Source organism: Pogoniulus pusillus, chromosome 7 (assembly GCF_015220805.1).
Source record: "Pogoniulus pusillus isolate bPogPus1 chromosome 7, bPogPus1.pri, whole genome shotgun sequence".
In the NCBI taxonomy this organism is placed as follows: Eukaryota; Metazoa; Chordata; class Aves; order Piciformes; family Lybiidae; genus Pogoniulus; species Pogoniulus pusillus.
In genome coordinates, this window is record NC_087270.1 from 31,191,950 (window position 1) to 31,212,644 (window position 20,695).

General features: G+C 39.0%; 1 protein-coding gene across 2 annotated transcripts in view; it reads left to right on the top strand.

Moving 5' to 3' along the window:
* The first annotated feature begins 3,267 nt into the window (after positions 1 to 3,267).
* WDR35 (WD repeat domain 35) overlaps positions 3,268 to 20,695 on the top strand; it is a 40,609-nt gene continuing 23,181 nt past the window's right edge. The window contains exons 1-12 of one of the 2 annotated variants that reach the window (XM_064146403.1): positions 3,268 to 3,372; positions 3,981 to 4,098; positions 4,911 to 4,982; positions 6,847 to 6,939; positions 9,730 to 9,858; positions 10,081 to 10,214; positions 10,723 to 10,888; positions 10,985 to 11,130; positions 12,416 to 12,541; positions 16,535 to 16,720; positions 17,276 to 17,308; positions 19,349 to 19,409. In XM_064146403.1, coding sequence (XP_064002473.1) covers positions 3,349 to 3,372; positions 3,981 to 4,098; positions 4,911 to 4,982; positions 6,847 to 6,939; positions 9,730 to 9,858; positions 10,081 to 10,214; positions 10,723 to 10,888; positions 10,985 to 11,130; positions 12,416 to 12,541; positions 16,535 to 16,720; positions 17,276 to 17,308; positions 19,349 to 19,409 — 1,288 coding nt within the window. In that variant the 5' untranslated portion in view covers positions 3,268 to 3,348. The remainder of the gene's footprint in view (positions 3,373 to 3,980; positions 4,099 to 4,910; positions 4,983 to 6,846; positions 6,940 to 9,729; positions 9,859 to 10,080; positions 10,215 to 10,722; positions 10,889 to 10,984; positions 11,131 to 12,415; positions 12,542 to 16,534; positions 16,721 to 17,275; positions 17,309 to 19,348; positions 19,410 to 20,695) is intronic. The other variant, XM_064146402.1, reaches the window with a different exon arrangement.

The following is a 20,695-nucleotide window of genomic DNA, read 5'->3' on the forward strand; positions in this document are numbered from 1 at the left end:
ATGAAAGTCAAGGATGAGTGGTAGGACTAACCAAAAAAGGACAGCAAACAAGTAAGACTTATGTGCATAATTCATACAGATAAATGAATTTTTCAGTTTGCCAAAGTTTCTGAGAGCCAAATGAAAACTTCTGCCAAGAATACAACACTTTAGCAGTTCTTGAATAAATTAGAAGTTATTTTTGTAAGGCCTAAATTTTCTTGCAGTGTGCTTGTAGTTCAGTTTATCTGCCTAGGAGAGGTGAAAGGAAGATTCTGCTTTTCCTTAGATTATAATATATGATTCTAGGGAAGCAAAGTACTTAGATCTGAACACCACAATTAAACCTGTACTGTTATCTCAATAGTAGCATATCCTTCAGAGAACAAGCTTTCTGCCCCAACTAGCTAGTGTTGAGCAAGAAAATGCAGTGTTTTCAAGTTAGGAATATACTTTATCACACAGAACTGAGTCTTGCCTTTGAAGTTATTTTTGGTGCACAATTTGTATTCCTAGCATCTTTCCAAGACGATGTGGAAAAAGCAGTTGAGACCATCCCCTGCTGCTCCTCAGCCCTGAATGTTTCTTGGTTCAACTACTAAGAAATTAGGGTTCAAGCATGTATTAACCTCATCTAGAAAACATTGTCTGTTGAAAATACAGCAGTGAGAAAGATTATAAAACAAAACTTATCACCATCTATTTTGTGGCCCTTAACAACTGACCACTAGACGAAGTCTCTGAGAAGCTGCAGGCATATCACAGCAGGCAGCAGGTCGTCTAAGCCATCATTCTACTTAATTCTAAACCAACCTTTCAGAATCAATCTTTTTTATTGCGTCCAGCAAGCTTGACTTTGTTGCACAACTTGCAAAACAGCATTTGGTTTGTTATTATTGACAAATGTCAGGAAGACTTCAGGAAAAGAAGTCCTGAAAATACAGCCACCCTGAGGATCTTCCTGTACATTCACTTTTTTAACTATAAAACTACCTATACCTGCTGTGCTTAAGTTTGTACTACGAGTAATACAGCAGGCATTGCTTTTCTGCAGTAAGCTAATTTTTATTCTCTCACTTAATAGTAAATACAGGGGGAAAAAAAATACAGATATCACATTATCTAAAACTGAAATGGCAAGGCACAGTGAAAAATGCACCTATGTCTTCTGTTCACTAAATGGAAAAGTAAGTTGAGGTCTTGTAATGCATTGTAATAAAATAAAGTATAATAAAGTATGATATAGACATTGATGTTTAAAAGTGTTTTTTATATATCTTAAAGACTGTGTGATAGGAAATAAAGATGACTTTTTCCCCCCTTGAATTGAAAAATACTACCTATATTGTACTGCTTTACAATATAACTGCACAAAATGTTCTATCAGTAGCTGGCATGCCAAAGATACTACAACGGCATCTGTGCTTGCTTCATACCCTGCACATCAGAGACACAGTTTCCAGGAAAATGGGTGAAATGGGTGGGCTGAAGTTCAGTTATCACATTCACTGAGGCTTCAGCTATGTCTATACAGTAATTGAATATTAACACAGAGATTAACATGGGACAGGGCTTCAGCAAGGGCTAAAAAATGTCACTACAAACTCTCTAAAACTGCTGAACTGCTCTATGCTGGTGAGAGGCCTGGAGCACAGCCCTGTGAGGAGAGGCTGAGGGAGCTGGAGTTGTGCAGCCTGGAGAAGAGGAGGCTCAGGGGTGACCTCATTGCTGTCTACAACTACCTGAAAGGAGGCTGTAGCCAGGTGAGGGTCAGTCTCGTCTCCCAGGCAACTAGCAAAAGAACAAGGGGACAGAGTCTCCGGGGAAGCTCTAGGCTGGATGTTAGGAGGAAGTTCTTCACAAAGAGAGTGATTGGCATTGGAATGGGCTGCCCAGGTTGGTGGTGGTGTCGCTGTCTCTGAAGTTGCTAAAAAGCCTGGATGAGGCACTTAGTGCCATGGTCTAGTTGATTGGATACATCTGAGTAATAGGTTGGACTGGATGATCTTGAAGGTCTCTTCCAGCCTGGTTGATTCTATGATTCTATAATACAATAGAATATTCCAGTTTGAATAGACCTACAGCAATTAACAGAATTTTCAATTTGAAGAGATCTACAAGACAATTTTCTCAATCACCTTTAACTCTTATTTAGCTATAAGATGCTTACAGGAGCTCAGTCAGCTTTGCTTTATAGTTCTGTCTTATACTGCTGCTTCTAAGTGGATGTTTCTATTTCCCTGCACTTCCAACCAGCATGTCTGAGAGGAACATACTAATCTTGACAAGATGCAGGTTTGAGAGCTTAGCTTTGTTGTGATCCTCCTTTGATGCTGAACAAATTGCTTACATTTCAGTCATTGTGCTGTGGGTAATTGCACTGTGGAGTGCTTTGCTGCTATGAAAGCAAAGGGTGATGCACTCTGGGAGGCATGGCATTTCTATTTCTCCTGCAACAAGCAGGCAAGCTTTTAGAGCAGGATACAGATGACACAGAACAGGCCATCTTCTGTACATCTCCCATGTCCCCTTTTTCTGTCGATCAGCTAAGCAGCAGCTCTAGAGTGTAAAATACTTGATTTTGCATCTGAATCCAGTTCCAACCCAGCTTGGAGTCTGTGCTGCAAAGTTCCTGGAAGCACCCTGCACCCATGTGGGCAGAGGGTCTGGGCTCAATCCTTCCCCCTGCTCTCTGTGCTGCTCAGTGTCCAAGAGCTCTGTTAGGCGTAGCCCTGGGGCTTGCTCACCTTTCCTCACTGGAAGGCAGTATGCATCTGCCTATGTAACTGAACCCAGCTGTGAGTGCAGCCAGCACCTTCCGAGGGAGTGGGAACGGCATCCCAGCGCTTATGGCCGCAGCCACAGCCACCTGTTGTCTGAGCGAACAGGAACTCCCGGGGCACCTCTTCAGCGGCGCTACTCTGAGAATGCACCGATCTAAGTTACTAACGCAGTTTGGGTTTTGCACGCTGTCCAGTTTTTCTTTATGTAAAAAGCTGCGTGACCTCGATCAATGAATTGCCAGTGCCCTCTACACAAGCAGAACCGTGTCCGGGCTGCGGCGCGGCGGGCAAACACGCAGCCCACTTCTCCGCGCAAAGGCCCAGGCTCGGCAGCAGCGGAACCAGGCGCGCCACCGCTGCCCCGGCTCCGCGGCGCCTCCGCGCCGGAGAGCAGAGCTTGCTCCTCCCCAGGGGCGGGGCGCGGAGCACGGCAGCCCCGCCTCTCCCTGCCAGCTCCCGGAAGTGGGGAGGGCGCTCTCGGAGCGGACTTCCGGCGGCGGTTGCCAGGGTGACGCGGCTCGCAGGGAGGCTTCGCCGCCGTGAGCAGCGGTGGCGGCTCGCACTTCTTGCCCGGCTCTCCTTCAGGATGTTCATCTACTTGTGCAAGAAGGTGCTTCTGGGTCACGGAGGAAAGCTGGGGCGGCAGGGGGCAGGCAGTGCTTCGGAGAGGCGGAGTTCTCTGCAGTCCCCCGACGGAAGGCTGCGTGTCCCCGCGGGCTGGGGGGAGGCCTCGCAGCTTTTTCCCGCTGCCTGCGGCCAGTGCACCTCTAGTGGTGCAGCCGTAGATTGGGTCCCTGTACAGTGTGCTACCCTGCTCTGTCCTGCCATCTCTCTCTCTCTGCTTGTGTTTGGTGTTTCACTGGTCGTTGGCTGTCTCCTAAGCAGCTTCGGACGGGGCTTTTCAGCCGAAGTCCAACTCGTGGCAAAACTCTCTTCGCTGTGTGATCCATTTCACCTGTTTTGTTGCTCATGGCATCTTCTCTGCACACCGTTGGAGATGCCTTGTTGTTATTTACTGCATCTTTCCGTTTTTTTTAAACATAGTTTCACTTGTGCTTGCTAATTCTTACTGACTTTTATCTTTGCTTTTATTGACCTGTCAATGAAAACAAGTCTATCTTGTGTGCTGTAAGTCTCTTCACGGTGTCCAAATAAAGTATTCTAAAGCAAAACATGGTTCTTAGAATTACGTACAGGTGTGAAATGTTTCTTTTTCAGATTGCAGTTGCTGGTAATGTTCGATTAAGATGTATTTCTTGGAATAAGGATCAAGGTTTCATAGCCTATGGTGGAGAGGATGGATTACTGAAAGTTTTAAAATTAGAAACACCGACAGGTAAATGAGGCACTTTTTTTTCCATTTAAGAGCAAAATGACTCACACTATAGAATTATGAGAGCATGAATTCTTCCACCAGTTAGCTGATAATATGTCATATGCTTTGAACCTCTCTGTATTTCTGTGTAAGTATTGAATGTACTGTCACTTTCTTTTGGCTACTTTTCCTCCAGCTTGTCTTACCAGAGACATAAAAGTTGTCTACTTGTTACATATGCTGAAGTTTTGTTGCATACTATTGTTTTGTTTCGTTTTAATTTTGCAGGGTATGGGTTTTATTCCTGACCTTTTTGTATAGGCTTCCAGTTTGCTTTGGGACATCTTTCATTATTTCTTGGTTTTGAATTTGGATGTTCTCGTCCATTTTTATTATTGTAGAGAGAAAATTATGTGGGGCTTTTTTTGTTTGTTTTTAATAAATATGTTCAAATATAATATACTTTCAATTTCTTGGGAACCTTTTTGTGAATGCAAAGAAATGTGGTATTGCCATGGATTTTGTTGTTGCTGGGTTTGGTTTTGGTGTGTGGTTGGTTTGTTTGTTGTTTTAGTTTTGTTCTGTTGGGTTTTTTTTCCTGATAAACTGCTAGACTATGAAGTGCATATGAACATGGGTGACAGCAGTGAGACTGGATAGCAAACACATTGAACTGAGGGGTGGAAGATTCATCCTGTGGTTACGATTTGCATACTTCTGGGTGAATCCAATTTTATCTATGTAAATAGATATTAGAACTGCAGTATTGACAGAAATACATACATATATGCTTTAGAAGGTTTATTTTAATAGCTATTCTTGGGTTTTTTTAGATGAAGCAAAATTAAAGGGACTTGCCACTCCTAGCAATCTTTCTGTGAATCAAACTCTTGAAGGTCATAGTGGTAAGTGTCTTGGGGCATTTAATATATTTTTTCTGGAATAAAAAAAACCCTAGATTTTGTGAAGCCAAGGGAGTAATTTTGCTATAACTTTTTATTATTAGCCTGAAATAAAGATTATCATCATTTGATTCAGGTGTGTTGCAACTTGGCTGTCTATTTTTACCAAGTTACCTGATGGAAGACCTTCAGCCAATCTTTTGTTATCTGTGAGCGAATGACTAGGTTGAGAATCAAAACTGATTCAGCCTTACCTCACTTCTCCTAGCTGATACAGTGTGCATGATGCTCTGCTTTGCCTGTTAGGATTTAAACTTTGCTTGTGGATAGTACAAAGTTAAGTCTGTGAACTCTGATGTTACAGTCTAGCTTCACTTTTCGTTTTATCTCAGGGTTTGCTTTTCCCAAACTATTTGTTCCACATACATTATCCTGAGAAGCAAATACATTTCTATAATAAGTGCATGATGCTGATTTAAATATAACATTGCAGCTGGACTTTATTTTTTTAATAATTGTGCAGTGCTGTTGATATAGTATGTGTTAAGACTGACAAAGAATGCTTTGCATCAGAAGAGCTGAACTGATGAGCAACTGATGCTGGAAATGATGAGTTAAGGACACAACAATGTTATTTTTTCTCTATTTTCACTTTCACTGTATACATTTTTAAACCCTGTATGATAGGCTTAAGTCAGAAATGAGACTAAAAGCCTTAGGCATTTTTTTCTAGCAACATGGATAAGCTTATTTGTGGTCTTGGTTTTAGTTTTAATAACGGCAGTGATATTTGCTTATCTTTTATGGTAGCTTTATATTTTGCCCTGGAGCAGTGAAAGTTAGTTCAGTAGACCTGATCACTGTTCTAAATGGATCTTCATTTCCCCTTTATTGACAAGTGACAGAATGTACATAAATTGCAGTAGAGTACACAGACAAAGTCAGTTAGAAAAGAGGCTAGAGAAGGAATGTGTGTGAAAGGAAAAGTTGCATTCAGGGAAATTAGCCAGGAGGAATTAAACTCCTGTGAGGACATATTAAATGTTCATCATCTGTGCACAGTGGGATATGAAGAGAATACTAAAATGCTTACATAATTTGATTTTTTTTTTAACGTGCAGATTTGCTGTTGAAACTTGCCAAAACCCAGGTTATTTTAGGGGCCTTGTTAAATATGATTTTAAAAAAATCTGTGAGAGATTGGTTCAGTGGGTATTTTGAGTGGATGCCTTCAATTCTGAAATGTATCACTGTTATCTTAAAAAATTATTGACTTTCAGAATCTCTTTCATTGCATCTGTTGATAATGTTTGTGACTGAAATGCTGAAAAATGGAAAGGATATGGAGGAAATTGATGCCTAGCAGTAAGGACATGAAAGCATGTGATATTTGAAGTGGCCACGTTCATATCCAGTGCTGGACTGATGAAATATGATGCTGTTTAGGAATAGTCTGAAGTTGTTTCAAGTCAAATCTTTATGAGTGGAATGCCATATGAGATGTGAGGGACTGAATTAATTGTGTGTAGAGTGTTCTTTTATGGTGATTGTGAGAGAGGTTTTGTTTTAGAAGTGCAGCACTACTTAGAACCAAACTACTAAGAGGAAAACATAAAACTTCTTGTGACAGTAAAGTTTTGTCAGCCTCCCAGAATAACATGTCAGATGAGTCAGAAACTGCAAAACTATGACATAGGTTCAATCTGAAGGGCAGAATTTTTCAAAAGAAAACAGGTGATACAGAAAGAATTTCCAAAGTGAAATCAAAGTTAACTCCGAATTTCTGAAAAGCTAATTAAGTTTGATGTAGTGATCTTTGCTGACTTTATTTAAATGGTGCAAATGAAAAACTTCTACCATTTCCCAGGTTCTGTACAAGTGGTGACATGGAATGAGCACTATCAAAAACTGACTACCAGTGATCAAAATGGACTCATCATTGTGTGGATGCTGTATAGAGGTATTCAACAGGATAAATTTGAGATAATCCTCCTTGTGATGAGAAATATTTTTTCTTACCTTGTGTTTCTTTTTCTCTCAGCAGTTGTTACAGTTTTTCAGACATTTTATTTTATAGACTGTAAAGCTCAGAATAGATTTACAGTTAAAAATTTGGATTTTTAATTTTATTCTTCACATTTTTCACATATAAAAAGGCATTTGTACTGCAGAGCTAACTTAGGATAAAATATCAATTCTTAACCATATGATTGGTAAACTGCCCTATATTATTATCTCATGTCTGTTACTTTATTCTCTTGGTGCAAACTAGTATATTGAACAAAAAGCAGCGGTGCTTCTTTGTTCTGTTATGGATATGGAATTATAGAATGCATCGGGATGGAATGGATTCTCAAAGGTCATCCTGTCCCAAGAGCCCTGTAGTGAGCAGAGACATTTTTAACTAGAGCAGGTTGCCAAGGTCCCCATCAAGTTTGACCTTGAATGTTTCTAGGAATGGGGCATCCACATCTCTGGGCAGTCTCTTCCAATATTGCACTACCCTCATAGTAAAGAACTTCCTCCTAATGTCCAACCAAAGTCTACCCTGCACTGGTTTAAAAGCATTGCCCTTTGTCCTATTGCTACCTGCCCCTGTAAAGAGTCCTTAATTCCCCTTCAGATATTGAAATGTTGCTTTAAGGTCTCCCTGGAGACTTAACTTCTCCAAGCTGAGCAGCCCTCAAGCCTGTCTTTGTACTCCAGCCCTCTGATCATTTTTGTAGCCCTCCTCTGGATCCACTCCAGTAGGTCCATGCCCTTTGTCTGTGGAAGACTCTGGAGCTGGATGCATTACTCTAGGTGAGGTCTTACTGGAGCATAATTGTAGCATCACCTCTCTTGACCTGCTGGACATGCTTCTTTTGGTGATATGGCTTGCCTTCTGGATTGCAAGTGCACACTGCTGGCTCATATCTAGCTTTTTATTCACCAGTACTCCCAAATCCTTTTCTGCAGGGCTGCTCATGTTCTCATCTTCCCCAAGCCTGTGTTAGTACTGAGAATTGCCCTGACACAGGCTCAGGACCTTGTATTTCTCTTTATTGAAATTCATGAGGTTCACCTGAGCCCACTTCTTCAGCTTGTCTTGATCTTCCTGGATGGCATCCTGTCCGTCAGTCATGTCAACAGCACCAGTCAGCTTGGTATCATCAGCAAATTCAAATTTTGCTGTCTATCCTTGATGAAGACATAGAACAGATACTGTTGATATAAGATAGCATCATAATATTTAAGTAGTTCTTCTAAGTGTATCAAGCACAAACATGCTGGTAGAACTACAAGAACTTAGCAACTCTGCTTAGAACATCAATTAAGTACTTCTATAAAAACACTCTTTAGAAATGTTTAATTAAAGTAGTGAAATAATATGACTAACCAGTGTATTGCTGTAATTAGCTTTGATTGTTCTTGACCTTTTCAGGCGTACAGCACTTCTGTGGTACACTTAAATTAGCTTAAAAGCCAGCAAACCTCTGAAATTAACTGCTTTCCAACAAGAAAAGGGCAACAAAGCTGTTAAGAGGCCTGGAACACAAACCCTATGAGGAGAGGCTGAGGGAGCTGGGGTTGTTTAGCCTGGAGAAGAGGAGGCTCAGGGATGACCTCATTGCTGAAGGGAGGCTGTAGCCAGGGGGAGTGGCCTCTTCTCCCAGGTAACCAGCAATAGAACAAGGGAACACAGTCTCAAGTTGTGCCAGGGCAGGTCTAGGCTGGATATTAGGAAGAAGTTCTTCACAGAGAGAGTGATTTCCCATTGGAATGGGCTGCCCAGGGAGGTGGTGGAGGCACCGTCCCTGGGGGTCTTCAAGAAAAGACTGGATGAGGCACTTAGTGCCATGGTCTAGTTAACTGGCTAGGGCTGGGTGATAGGTTGGACTGGATGATCTTGGAGGTCTCTTCCAACCTGGTTGATTCTATGATTCTATGATTCTAAGAAAAAGAAAATAAAGAGTTTCCTTTTTCTCTTGTGGATATTTAATAAAAAAGAGAAACAAATAAAATCTCAGCTCAGCTGTTCAGTGCAGGAATAAAGAATATCACTTGATTAGTCTTTCTGTCTGACATATGGTGACTACTGTCACATAAATCATCTCTTAGTTTTGGAAAAGAACGAATAAATTACTTAATCCATATTGCTGTAAATGACTGTTGTTCCCTCTTGTTGGTTCCTAGTGTATTTGTGTCAGTTCTGAAATAAAGTAAGCACAGACTTTTTCTTGCAGGGCCTCCTTTGGACTTTGGTTCCCCTCCCCAAATACTTCCTTGTCTGGTTCTTTTTGGAAATAAGTAGCTTATATCTGACCACTGAGTAATGTTGAGTAATGTTATCTGTGCTGTTTTGAGGTACACTACAGTGTAGTCTTGCTAGGAATTTTACTGAAGGGACAGAACAACTTAGTTTTAAATTTTTTTCCAAAACTTAATTGCTTCTGTAGCTTTTTACTGTGTACTACATTGCAGAGTCATAGTAGCTGTCTTATGTTTATTTAGAAGCAGACCATTCTCAGTTTTCTCCTTCTTTGAGCACCTAATTTAATTGCTTGGCATCTTTTCTGAGCTTTTGGGATGCCTGTGTATTTTTTTTTAATAACTTCAGGAATTCACATTGCTAAGAAATGTTGTTATCATCCTATTTGCATATATTTTTAATTGTGAGTAATTTTACTCAGTCATTATCATGTACCCTGAATCCACTAGTGGATTGTCAATCAGAAATATAACTTGTTGTTTTACTCGCTGCTAATAGGTGTTTGGTGTGAAGAGATGATTAACAACAGAAATAAATCTGTTGTTCGAAGTATGAGCTGGAATGCTGATGGACAAAAGATTTGTATTGTGTATGAAGATGGAGCTGTGATTGTTGGATCAGTGGATGGTAAAATTTAAGCTTTACTAATTGTTGTAGTATTAGTAAATAGCTTCTTTTTTTTATTATTATGTACATTGTGACCTTGTTTGTTGAGATAAATGCAATTAAATAACTACTTTATAGTTGTTGTGCCTTTCTTTAGCTGTTTTAGTTTTTACACTGGTAACTTGAATGCTATATATTTAATTTTCTGGTATATTTATTAAGTACATCAGTGTTCTGTTACAGGCAATCGCATCTGGGGAAAGGACTTGAAAGGAACCCACCTGAGCCATGTGGCCTGGTCCTCTGATAGCAAAGTTCTACTCTTCGGAATGGCAAATGGAGAGATTCACATTTATGACAATGAGGGAAACTTTATTGTAAGTTTCTGGTATTAACACAGGTATTAACTTAAACGGGCATAAAACCTTCCTTTTAATTTATTTCAAGTTCATTTGTTTATTTGGCTGACTTCATAGTTGGTGGACTTAGTACTGAGATCTAGACAAGGTCTTGTGCATAGAAGTTTTATTCAAAATCTATGCAGATACAGAGTCTTAATAGAAATATTGCTTTTCTTGGTAGCTGAATATTGCAGCAACTAGTGCCTTTTTGCCTTGCAATAGTTATTGACAATGTAAGAATGTGTATGGTGATATTAATTAAATTAAGAGAAGCTCATGTTGAAAGTGCTGACTTGCTTTTAAAATAAAGCAGTTTATTTCTCTATTGCTCCTTTCATTCCCCTCTTCCCCTTCCATAACTTCCCTAGTAGCCCTAATTATTAAAGAAGTAATAATGGATGTTCTAATTTAGACACTTTTCCCATTTATTTTTATTTATTATTCAAGAGACTTTTATTAAAAATTACTAACCATTCTTGCCTAGGTGAAAATGAAACTGAGTTGCCTGGTGAACTTAACTGGAGCATTCAGTATTGCTGGAATACATTGGTATCATGGCACAGAAGGCTATATTGAACCAGACTGTCCTTGTCTTGCTGTCTGTTATGACAATGGAAGATGCCAGATAATGAGAGATGAGAATGACCATAGTAGGTACAAAATGTGGAGTAGTAATTAGTGAGCTACTTTTGACCCAAAACATCTACTTCTGTTTATATTCCTAACGTTTATCATTTGAAAACCAGATCCTGTTTTGATTGACACTGGTATGAATGTGGTATGTATTCAGTGGAACCATTGTGGAAGTGTATTGGCGGTGGCAGGCTCCCTTAAAGCAACTTCTCAAGATCGAGATGTCAACATTGTGCAGTTCTATACTCCATTTGGTGAGGTAAAAATATTCAATACACTTAAATAGCTTTTCCTGTCTTAGTATGTTTTGGCTATGTGGTTGCAACCTGTGGAATTTGAGTGCCAAAATCTAGGTGTTTAGTGCAGTTAATGTGTTTGAAAATCCCCAGGATGTCCATCTGGAAAGATGACACAGGACCAGTTCCCCTTTTAGAACAGCAAGTTGGTGACCAGAGCAGAAATTTGAGTGCATCTCATAAAACAGTAAATGATAGGATATGTACAGTGTCTAACTTGGAATGTAGAATCATAGAATCAACCAGGTTGGAAGAGACCTCCAAGATCATCCAGTCCAACCTAGCACCCAGCCCTGTTCAGTCAGCTGGACCATGGCACTAAGTGCCTCAGCCAGGCTTTTCTTGAAGACCTCCAGGGACGGTGCCTCCAACACCTCCCTTGGCAGCTCATTCCAATGCCAGTCACTCTCTCTGGCAAGAACTTCCTCCTAACATCCAGCCTATACTTCCCCCGGCACAACTTGAGACTGTGTCCCCTTGTTCTATTGCTGGTTGCCTGGAAGAAGAGACCAACCCCCACCTGTTTTGTACTAATTCTGATAGTCAGGTTTGGGCTTTTTGGAAATTGGTATCTCCCTTAATTCAACTTCAAATTCTACAGCAAAATAAAGATAGTATAAAAGAAAAAAAGATGGAAAGTGTATTTCTTTGCTAGCTCTTTAGTTGGACATCTCTTTGCCTGCCCCACACTTCTTTTGAAAGGAAATAGAAAAGAGGAAAATGACTGTTGCCTCACTGTAAGTTGGGTACCTATGAAGCAAGTTCATCTTATGCTCTTGATGTATATTAGCTATATGCTTTTATTTGTTTAAACTGGCAGCTATTGTTAAGGGTATTGTACGTCAGCTTCCAGCATAAATGAAATTTCTGAGGCTTGACAGGTATTATCAGTGCTATCATTGCAGTTATTTTACTAGTGACTGAAATTACTCGAATTGCAAACCACAAGGAAAAACAATGTTCTATTTTGTCATTTTTCCCATCTAATAATTATTTTTTTAAGTTTGAATTATTCTTATTTCCTTTCTCTCTGAAAAAAACCCAACAAAACATAAGAATTGCAGCAAAAGAGCAGTTTATGGTAATGCATGCTAGACATCTCCATCTGGATGTGTATTGCAATTTGAGAGTCATTATGAAGTCCTGTTTGGCTTTCATTGCTATCAAAATTGGGTTTTATGTATTTTAGAGTATTTTCTCTGTGATAAATTTAGAATCTTTTTCTTTCTTTTTTCTTTTTCAAACAAGCATTTGCGCACACTGAAAGTTCCTGGCAAACAGATCTCTGCCTTGTCTTGGGAAGGAAGTGGACTGAAAATTGCATTAGCTGTCGATTCTTACATATATATTGCTAACATTCGTCCAGATTACAAGGTATGTAGAATCATAGAATCAACCAGGTTGGAAGAGACCTCCAAGATCATCCAGTCCAACCTAGCACCCAGCCCTATTCAGTCAGCTAGACCATGGCACTAAGTGCCTCAGCCAGGCTTTTCTTGAAGACCTCCAGGGACAGTGCCTCCACCACCTCCCTGGGCAGCTCATTCCAATGGGAAATCACTCTCTCTGTGAAGAACTTCCTCCTAAGTAATGTGGCACCCAACAGTATTAATAAATTTCCTGTTGCTTATTAGCTTTTTGAATGGGTTGAAAAAGAAGCTTTCTCTAATACAAAAATCCATGCTTAACTGAAGATTACTGCTTTGTCAGCACTACTTGCCTTGAAGATTTAGTGGGATGTGCATGTCTGTCTTGCTGATAGAATAACCTGGCCATTGCTTTTCTGATGAATTTATGATTTTTATTTTCATATGTAAATAGGTGCTTTTGTTAATATTAACAGACCTGGGGATGGTCCTAAATTTTGTAGTAATTGAGTCTGTCATGCACGTAAGACTCCTGGGTTTTCATTGCTGTTTGGTTAGACTGAGTGAGCTAAGTGATAAAGGGGGAATTGTTTGAGCCTTGCTTTTACTGTAATTTTTTTTGGTAGCAAAATATTATTTCAAACCAGGAGACTTGTGTGGAAATCAGAAGAGTAGAAATGCATGCAACCTGATTAGGCATATCCTACTTATATTTCAATTCCTAAAATATTTTCTACAAATGTACATTGAGCAGATTCTAAATAATGTTTTGTCTGCTATATGGGGTGTTTTGTTTATCTGTTTGGTTTTTAAAGATTTAGGACTGTTTGACCTTAAATTTACAGTTTAACAAAAAATATTGGTTGCTATTATAGGCTCATACAATGGTTTGGGTTTGAAGAGACAGGCAGGGACACCTTCCTTTATACCAGGTTGCTCTAAGCCCCATCCAGCCTGGCCTTGTGGATATCCACAGCTTCCCCGGGCAACCTGTTCCAGTGCCTTGCCGCCCTCATGAAGAATTTATTCCTAATATCTAATCTAAATGTATCCTCTTTCAGTTTAAAATTCTTACTTTTTGTCCTGTCACAACACTCCCTGATAGAGTCCCTCCCTATATTTCCTGAATTGCTCTCCCTTAACTACTAGATGACTAATATATCTTCTCTCCAGAGCCTTCTCTTCTCCAGGCTGAACAACTCCAACTCTCTCAGCCTGTCCTTATAGGGGAGGTGTTTCAGTTCCCTGATCATCTTCTGTCCAGTATGTAGCATTGTATACTTTTTTCCCAGCAAAGGATATGTTCTTCACTCGTCAGTATGTAATCACTGTGATGAAAGACAGAGAGAGTGTACTGAGAAGAATATACTGCAGCTATACTGAAATGTGTCGTTCCACTCAGCTGTGAAGAGTCATTGGTCAGGGACTTAAAAATACAAATCTGCTAGGAAGCAATCTCAAATAGTTTGTCATAAATCTGCTGGAAAAGCCTTTGGAAATTTGAGCTGGAAATTAGTCTTGCAGGAAATACTACCTAATGTTTACTGTGGGAAATGTGTGACAGCTGGAAGACAGGCCTATTGCTTTTTCTTAAACTCATCAGGATCTGTGAGGCCATGTATATTTCAAGATCTGGCACAGTTTGTCAATGAATTGCGTTTTGAAGCCTTAGTATTAGAAACTGCATGTGTAAGCTCTTTTTTTTCCCTTTTGTATATTTAAAGTGCAAAAAAAAAAGTGCTCAAATCAATCTATTTCTGCAGCAAATAATCTCATAACCTATTGGTAGTATGCTCAGTTTCGATGTTAAATATTTTGATCGTGAATGATATGTGTTGTCTAGAAATTGATATGTTACTACTGCTATGTTCTTGATGAGATCAGTAATTCCCCTTTATAAACTAGATATTCCAAAAGGTGGCAATCAGTAAATGGTAGTGATTCAAAGCTGCCATTAACTTCAGACTCAATTGGAATTAATGACCTGGAAGTGATGTGTTAGTATCACCTTACCAATCTACTAAATAATTTAGTTTTCCTATATTTCTAGTATTACCATAGTAAGAGAAAAGAGGTTCTAAATTAATATGACAGTAAAAGCTATTAATTGAAGGGTTTTTTTTGTGTGTTTTTTTTTTTTTTTGTTTGCTTGCTTATTTGTTTCTTTAAAACCATTCAAAGTTTACATGATGTCTTTCTGGTGTTGTCATACCAGTCTGTAGCTCTAGCTACTCTTACCTTGTTTAAATCTCTGTTGGTTTTCAATTTGTGTCCTCATCATTCAGCATTCTGGAGTTCTTTGCCATTTGTTGAAACCAATTTAAAAGTTGATAAACATGGTTTACAGTTTACTAGCTCATGTCTTAACTACTATCATATTAAGTTTGAATATTCAGAATGGTATGTATTCATAGAATAGAATCATAGAATCAAGCCGGTTGGAAGAGACCTCCAAGATCATCCAGTCCAACCTAGCACACAGCCCTATCCAGTCAACTAGACCATGGCACCAAGTGCCTCATCCAGGCTTTTCTTGAACACCCCCAGGGATGCCCCCACCTCCCTGGGCAGCCCATTCCAATGGGAAATCACTCTCTCTGTGAAGAACTTCCTCCTAACATCCAGCCTATACTTCCCCCGGCACAACTTGAGACTGTGTCCCCTTGTTCTGTTGCCGGTTGCCTGGCAGAAGAGACCAACCCCCACCTGGCTACAGCTTCCCTTTAGGTAGTTGTAGACAGCAATGAGGTCACCTCTGAACCTCCCTTTCTCCAGGCTAAACAACCCCAGCTCCCTCAGCCTCTCCTCATAGGGTTTGTCTCTTTGAATGATAATAGTAAATGATAATGAATGAGGTACAACTTCCAGGGCTAAAAACATGACTGTCCAGTGTGCATTTTTGGTCTAATTCAATTTGTCTATTTCTTTTTTTTTTTTAACATCTTCACCTTGTGCAAAAGCTGAATTAATTCACAGAATTGTGACACTTTTTACATCTGCCCTCTCCTGTATTTATGTCTATGCTCCACAGCATTGTGTTTGAATTACCATAAAGTCTACCTGTCTTTGGGTTCTGACAGTTTATTGCCATTCAGTGTATGCATCTATTCTGAAAGATCTTTTGCTCATGCTTTAGTTTGTTTCATTTCCTTTTAGAGGGTGGGAGCCCTTCTGGCCAGGTCTCTAATGAGCACTGTTTACACTAGCAAATGCTGGTGTAGAAAAGACTATTAGTTTTTCTAGAATTGGATCATCAGTCTTAAGTGGTTTGCTTTATATCTCATCTGTTTGTCAGCTTCACCTTCTTTCTGAGATACTTTCTGATTTTGCTGTGTTAGAAATGGTTTTCAATATAAGTTCTATAATTTTAATCATTTGAATGCAGTAAAATACATCTTCGGAGTATTTAAGGTGTTTGGATATTCCATTTCTTCCTTTGCCTTCTTGCCTTTTCTCCTGCTTGTTGGATGAATAATCATTTTGTTGTGGGGGGAGGCAGAATGTTTCTCATGTTACTAACATGGAAGAGGTGATGTGAGTTATTGTAATGCTCTAATTGCTTATTTTTGTCCGCTTCATTAATTGTAGTGTTTGAGGTGTGTATTGTATTTCTCTTGGGAAATGACCTTGGGTTTTCCAAATCAATAGTCATAGAACTAACATTTTCATGAAGCATTGTCACAATGGGTTATTTCTGTGTACCTGCTGAACAAGAAACAAAGGGGAGTGAGATCCTGTCATATTTTGAAGTTGACCCTACAGCCCTGATTGTGCTAGGTTATTGTGATGGGTAGGCTTCTTTTGCTGGCTCAATATTATGCAAATAACTTACTACCAGAGCTGTGTTCACATACTTTTAAATAAATCAGTTAATCTCTTAGCAAGAATATTGAGTACTGATTTTATATGTGAAATAAACACTTTCTGTCACAGCTGTGCACAGATTGTTACCGAATTCTTACATTTTCTAATGGCCTTTATCAAAACTTTGTTTTGGCAGTGGGGTTACTGCTCCAGTACAGTTGTTTATGCGTATACCCGACCTGGCCGTCCAGAATACTGTGTAGTCTTTTGGGACACAAAAAACAATGAGAAGTATGTGAAATATGTCAAGAGCTTGATTTCCATAACAACTTATGGAGACTTCTGTGTGTTAGCAACTAAAGCAGATGAAAGTCAACCTCAGGTAAAGTCTTGCTTTTAATTTGCACTTGAAACGCGCTGTTGCCCATGTCAGTTCTGTACAACTAGAGTAAGAGAAAACATAAAATTCTCAGTCTGTCTTGAAGTGAGCCATGCAGTTGACACTCAAGTGGGCTGTGTAAAAACACAGAATTCCACGAAACAAAGTAGTAGCAATAATGTGCAGAACTGATTTACTGCCTTTATTTAACTCCCTGTAGCCATTAGTTACTTCATTAAAACTATAGCCTTCCAAATGAATGTTTCTTTAGAAATATTTAGAATGATTCTCCAAAGACAAGCTAAAATCAGGAGATCAGAATAGTAACAAATACTTCATCAGTCAGAAGTGGGAAAAATGGCAAATTTTTAGGTGATATAAATCACATTACTACAAATAGCTCCATTTTATTGTTTATTTTAAATGTAGTGAAAAATGATAAATGTATCTTTTGGTTAATGTATGTTTAGCTTAGTGTGATGCTTACTGTTACACAGTTTTTCTTACTGTGTTCACCTCTGAATTACCTTCTGTATCACTTGCATGTTGCTTACAAAGGAGGAGCATGAGATGGAGTCATTTGGTGCAATGGTAAAAAAATGCTTTAGTCATGCTTTGCTTGATTGTGCAATAAATGGTGTAGTGTCACATGGACTGAAAATGTGGTATACATGGCTAATACCGTTTGCCTGAAATTGAGTGCAGTAAAGTGAGGTATTTATGGGTTGTATTTTTAAAAGAGAAAACAAACAGTACAGGAGCTTAATGTAACTTTCTTAAGCACAAGAGATCTAATGTTAGCATCTGACAGTTAACAGATAATCATCTTTCAAAAAGGTGCCAGTATAATTATTAACACTATGGGGGGGGGGGTCGGCTTTTAGGAGATGAAGTGAACAAGCTCATCCCTTTGGGTAGCAGTTCATTAGAGTTGTTTTCTGAAAGACAGATTTGTTTTGCAAGAGATTTCAGTCATTAAAAGGTGATTCCAAGATGGCAAAATATAAAGCAGTTAACTAACGGGGCAAAAAAGATTCATTTCATTAGGAACTGTTTAAAGGTATTGCATGGGGATGTGAATGTCAGTGAGTTAAAAAGGACTTTATGTTGATACCTGTAGCAAAGCTTGAGCTTTCTACTTTAATCAGACAATGCAAACTCACTGCTCCTGGCACCACCCTGCATAGATCATGCAGCTTCTGACTTGTCCGCCCCTTGTCAGTCCCTGACTCTACTGACTTAGGGCCTCAGAAATAAATAAAAAGTGCATGAAACAGAAACTGGTTAAAGAGTGCATACTGGGATAATATACCAGAGAAGAATTAATATAAACATAATGGAAGCAAATAATAAATAGCTTAAAAAGCCAGATGTGGTTTCCTGCAGAGGTGGGGGTGAAATGTAGTTTTTGGAAAAGAGGAATTTGAGACTGCTGGTGGAAAGTCTAACTCAGGAACAAAGAAATAAAAATACGAGATTTGAAAGGTGTTTATTGATGGCAGAACCAGAAAACTAAATTATTTAATGAAAAGAAATCCTTGTTCATTCTTTCAAAGAAAAAAAACTGAAGTTTATACAGTAGCTGAAAACCTGAATTCTTCCATTCTCATGTGATTCATAAACTTTCAATCTCTTAAAGAAGTAAGCTGTACAGCTGCTGTAGTTGGAACAATTAAGTGTTCAGGAGGTGAAAGAGCAGTGAAGAACTAAATATTTTTCATTTCCTGGAAAGCTAGGATAACAGATGCTAGGTGATTCAAGTTTTGGCAGTTCTGATGACTTCAGAATAGAAGTTACTACTTAATTTCCACACTTCTCATTTAATACATTCTTATTTCCCTGTGCAGTCATCATAAATATATTTAATCCTTGATTTAGGTCTTGAAAAATAAATACATTAGTAATGACAGTGGCATATAGGCTATTTTTTTTATTTGCATCTTCCTGAGTTTAACAGACCAAATTGAGGTATGCTATAAAAGCCTTCCCAAGCAGGATGGTAAGAAGGGCAGAACTAACAAAACTCAGCAGTTTTGTAGAATCAGCGATTTTGCTAGTTGGAGGGGTAGCATTATTCATAATTCTCCCCACACTGTAGCTGTCTTGGAGGCTCAACGAGATCAAGGTCTGCAAGGCATAGAACAAGAGTCCCAACAACTGGGGAGAGCTAGTGAGAGGATCTGATGCAGTTTATTAGATTTGGCATTAGCAGCTAGAGGAGACTTGAGTCACTGAGCAGTTGCTGGTAAAGAACTGCAGCACCGTGTGTGCCCTACAGAGCAGGAGTTGAGACACTGGCTGTCTTGCCTGCATGTTATCTGTGGACCCTGCTGTTGTTACATCCTGTGTATTGTATTTTGAGTGTTAGATTTGCTCCTTTGCCTAAAACAGCTGGCCATATTCCTGTTTTGTACTTGGCTTCATTTATAGTGCTAACTGGCAAATACCTCATTATTCTCATGCTTATGCTGCTTTATATTTACTGCAGTCATGGTCTCTATTTTGTGTTGCTGAACAGCATTAGATTGTATGAAAAGTGGATTATGAGATACACCTTCACAGAAAAACTTGTACAGATTACAAATTTACAGAAATCTGGTAGTAATGACACTTGCTTTCATTTTCTTACAGTATGTGCTGGTTCTCTGCAACTCTATTGGCACTCCCTTGGACCCAAAGTACATTGACATTGGTAAGGAACTTGAAACAGTCTTATTCTGTTGGGTTTTCTCTAGTCTTTATAATAAATGTCTTATGCAAGTCTGTTGTTCAATGAAGCAATAACTGTGTGGTAGCATCTCTTGCATCCAGATGTTGTCACCTTCCATTCTTTACACGGTTTTAACTGATTTCTTATATTGGTTCTCTTCTACTTGGACTCTCCCTAAATGTAGTGAACATATAGTTGGAACTTTGTATGCCATGAACTATAATTTGTGTGGAAATAACCTGTTAAATACTCTGTTGCTAAAAACTAGTGGCTTATGAAGTCAGTTCTGGTCCTTGTGAAAACCAGATAAACATAAACTGATTATTCCAGTTGATACAAACTATTTACAAGTAAGAGCAAAACACATATTGTGAAATTGATGCCTTATATTGTAGATCATATATAAAATGAAACCTTTTACAATAGGAGTGGTACATCAGAATCTTAAGGAATAAAGTGCCCTGGGAATGCAATACCAACCATTTTACAAAGGGTGGTGGAGGAAAAAAAAATAACCTCAAACTAAGCACTGAAGTAAGATCATAGAATCACAGAATCAACCAGGTTGGAAGAGACCTCCAAGATCATCCAGTCCAACCAATCACTCAGCTCTATCCAGATAGGTGGTAGTAGTGTGGGTGGAGTGTCTGTTTTGTCCTCCCTGTATTGTCTTCACTCCAGATCAGACATCTACACTGTATGTGCTGCTAGTCTCCTGGACATAGTTGACAGGTGTCATTGAGGTGGTGAGAGGAGGATTCAGGAACTTACAGAGAATAGTTAATTGCATTTCTGCAGCTGCCATCTAAAATAAGTTCAGTGAATCATTCCTGAAAGGGTCCTTTTGTTCTCCATTGGGTACAAAGAAGCCCAGGGCAATCAGCTCATCTCTGTCAGAGATGTCTGAAATTCAGTGAGATGAATCCCACTCAAATGGTCAAAATTAGCTTTGCATGTCACCTCTAACTCTACATTTAAACCTTCATTTGCATTTCTCTAGTGTTCTCTTTACGTGACCTTTCTAAATCTATCTGTGTTGGTTTAATTTATTTACATTATAAACAAAGGTATCTTTTATTATTCCTTCATTAAAATAAATTTCCTGTAGCTGTCTGTATACAGGAAATGAATCTTCTCCCATGACTGAAAAGAGTTAAAGAGAAACACCAATTAGTTGAGAAATGCTGCTGTTCTAGTAGTATTTGAATTGTACTGGAGAGATTAAACAATCTGGAAAAAGCTTCCTTTAGCTTAAGTAAGCTTTCTGC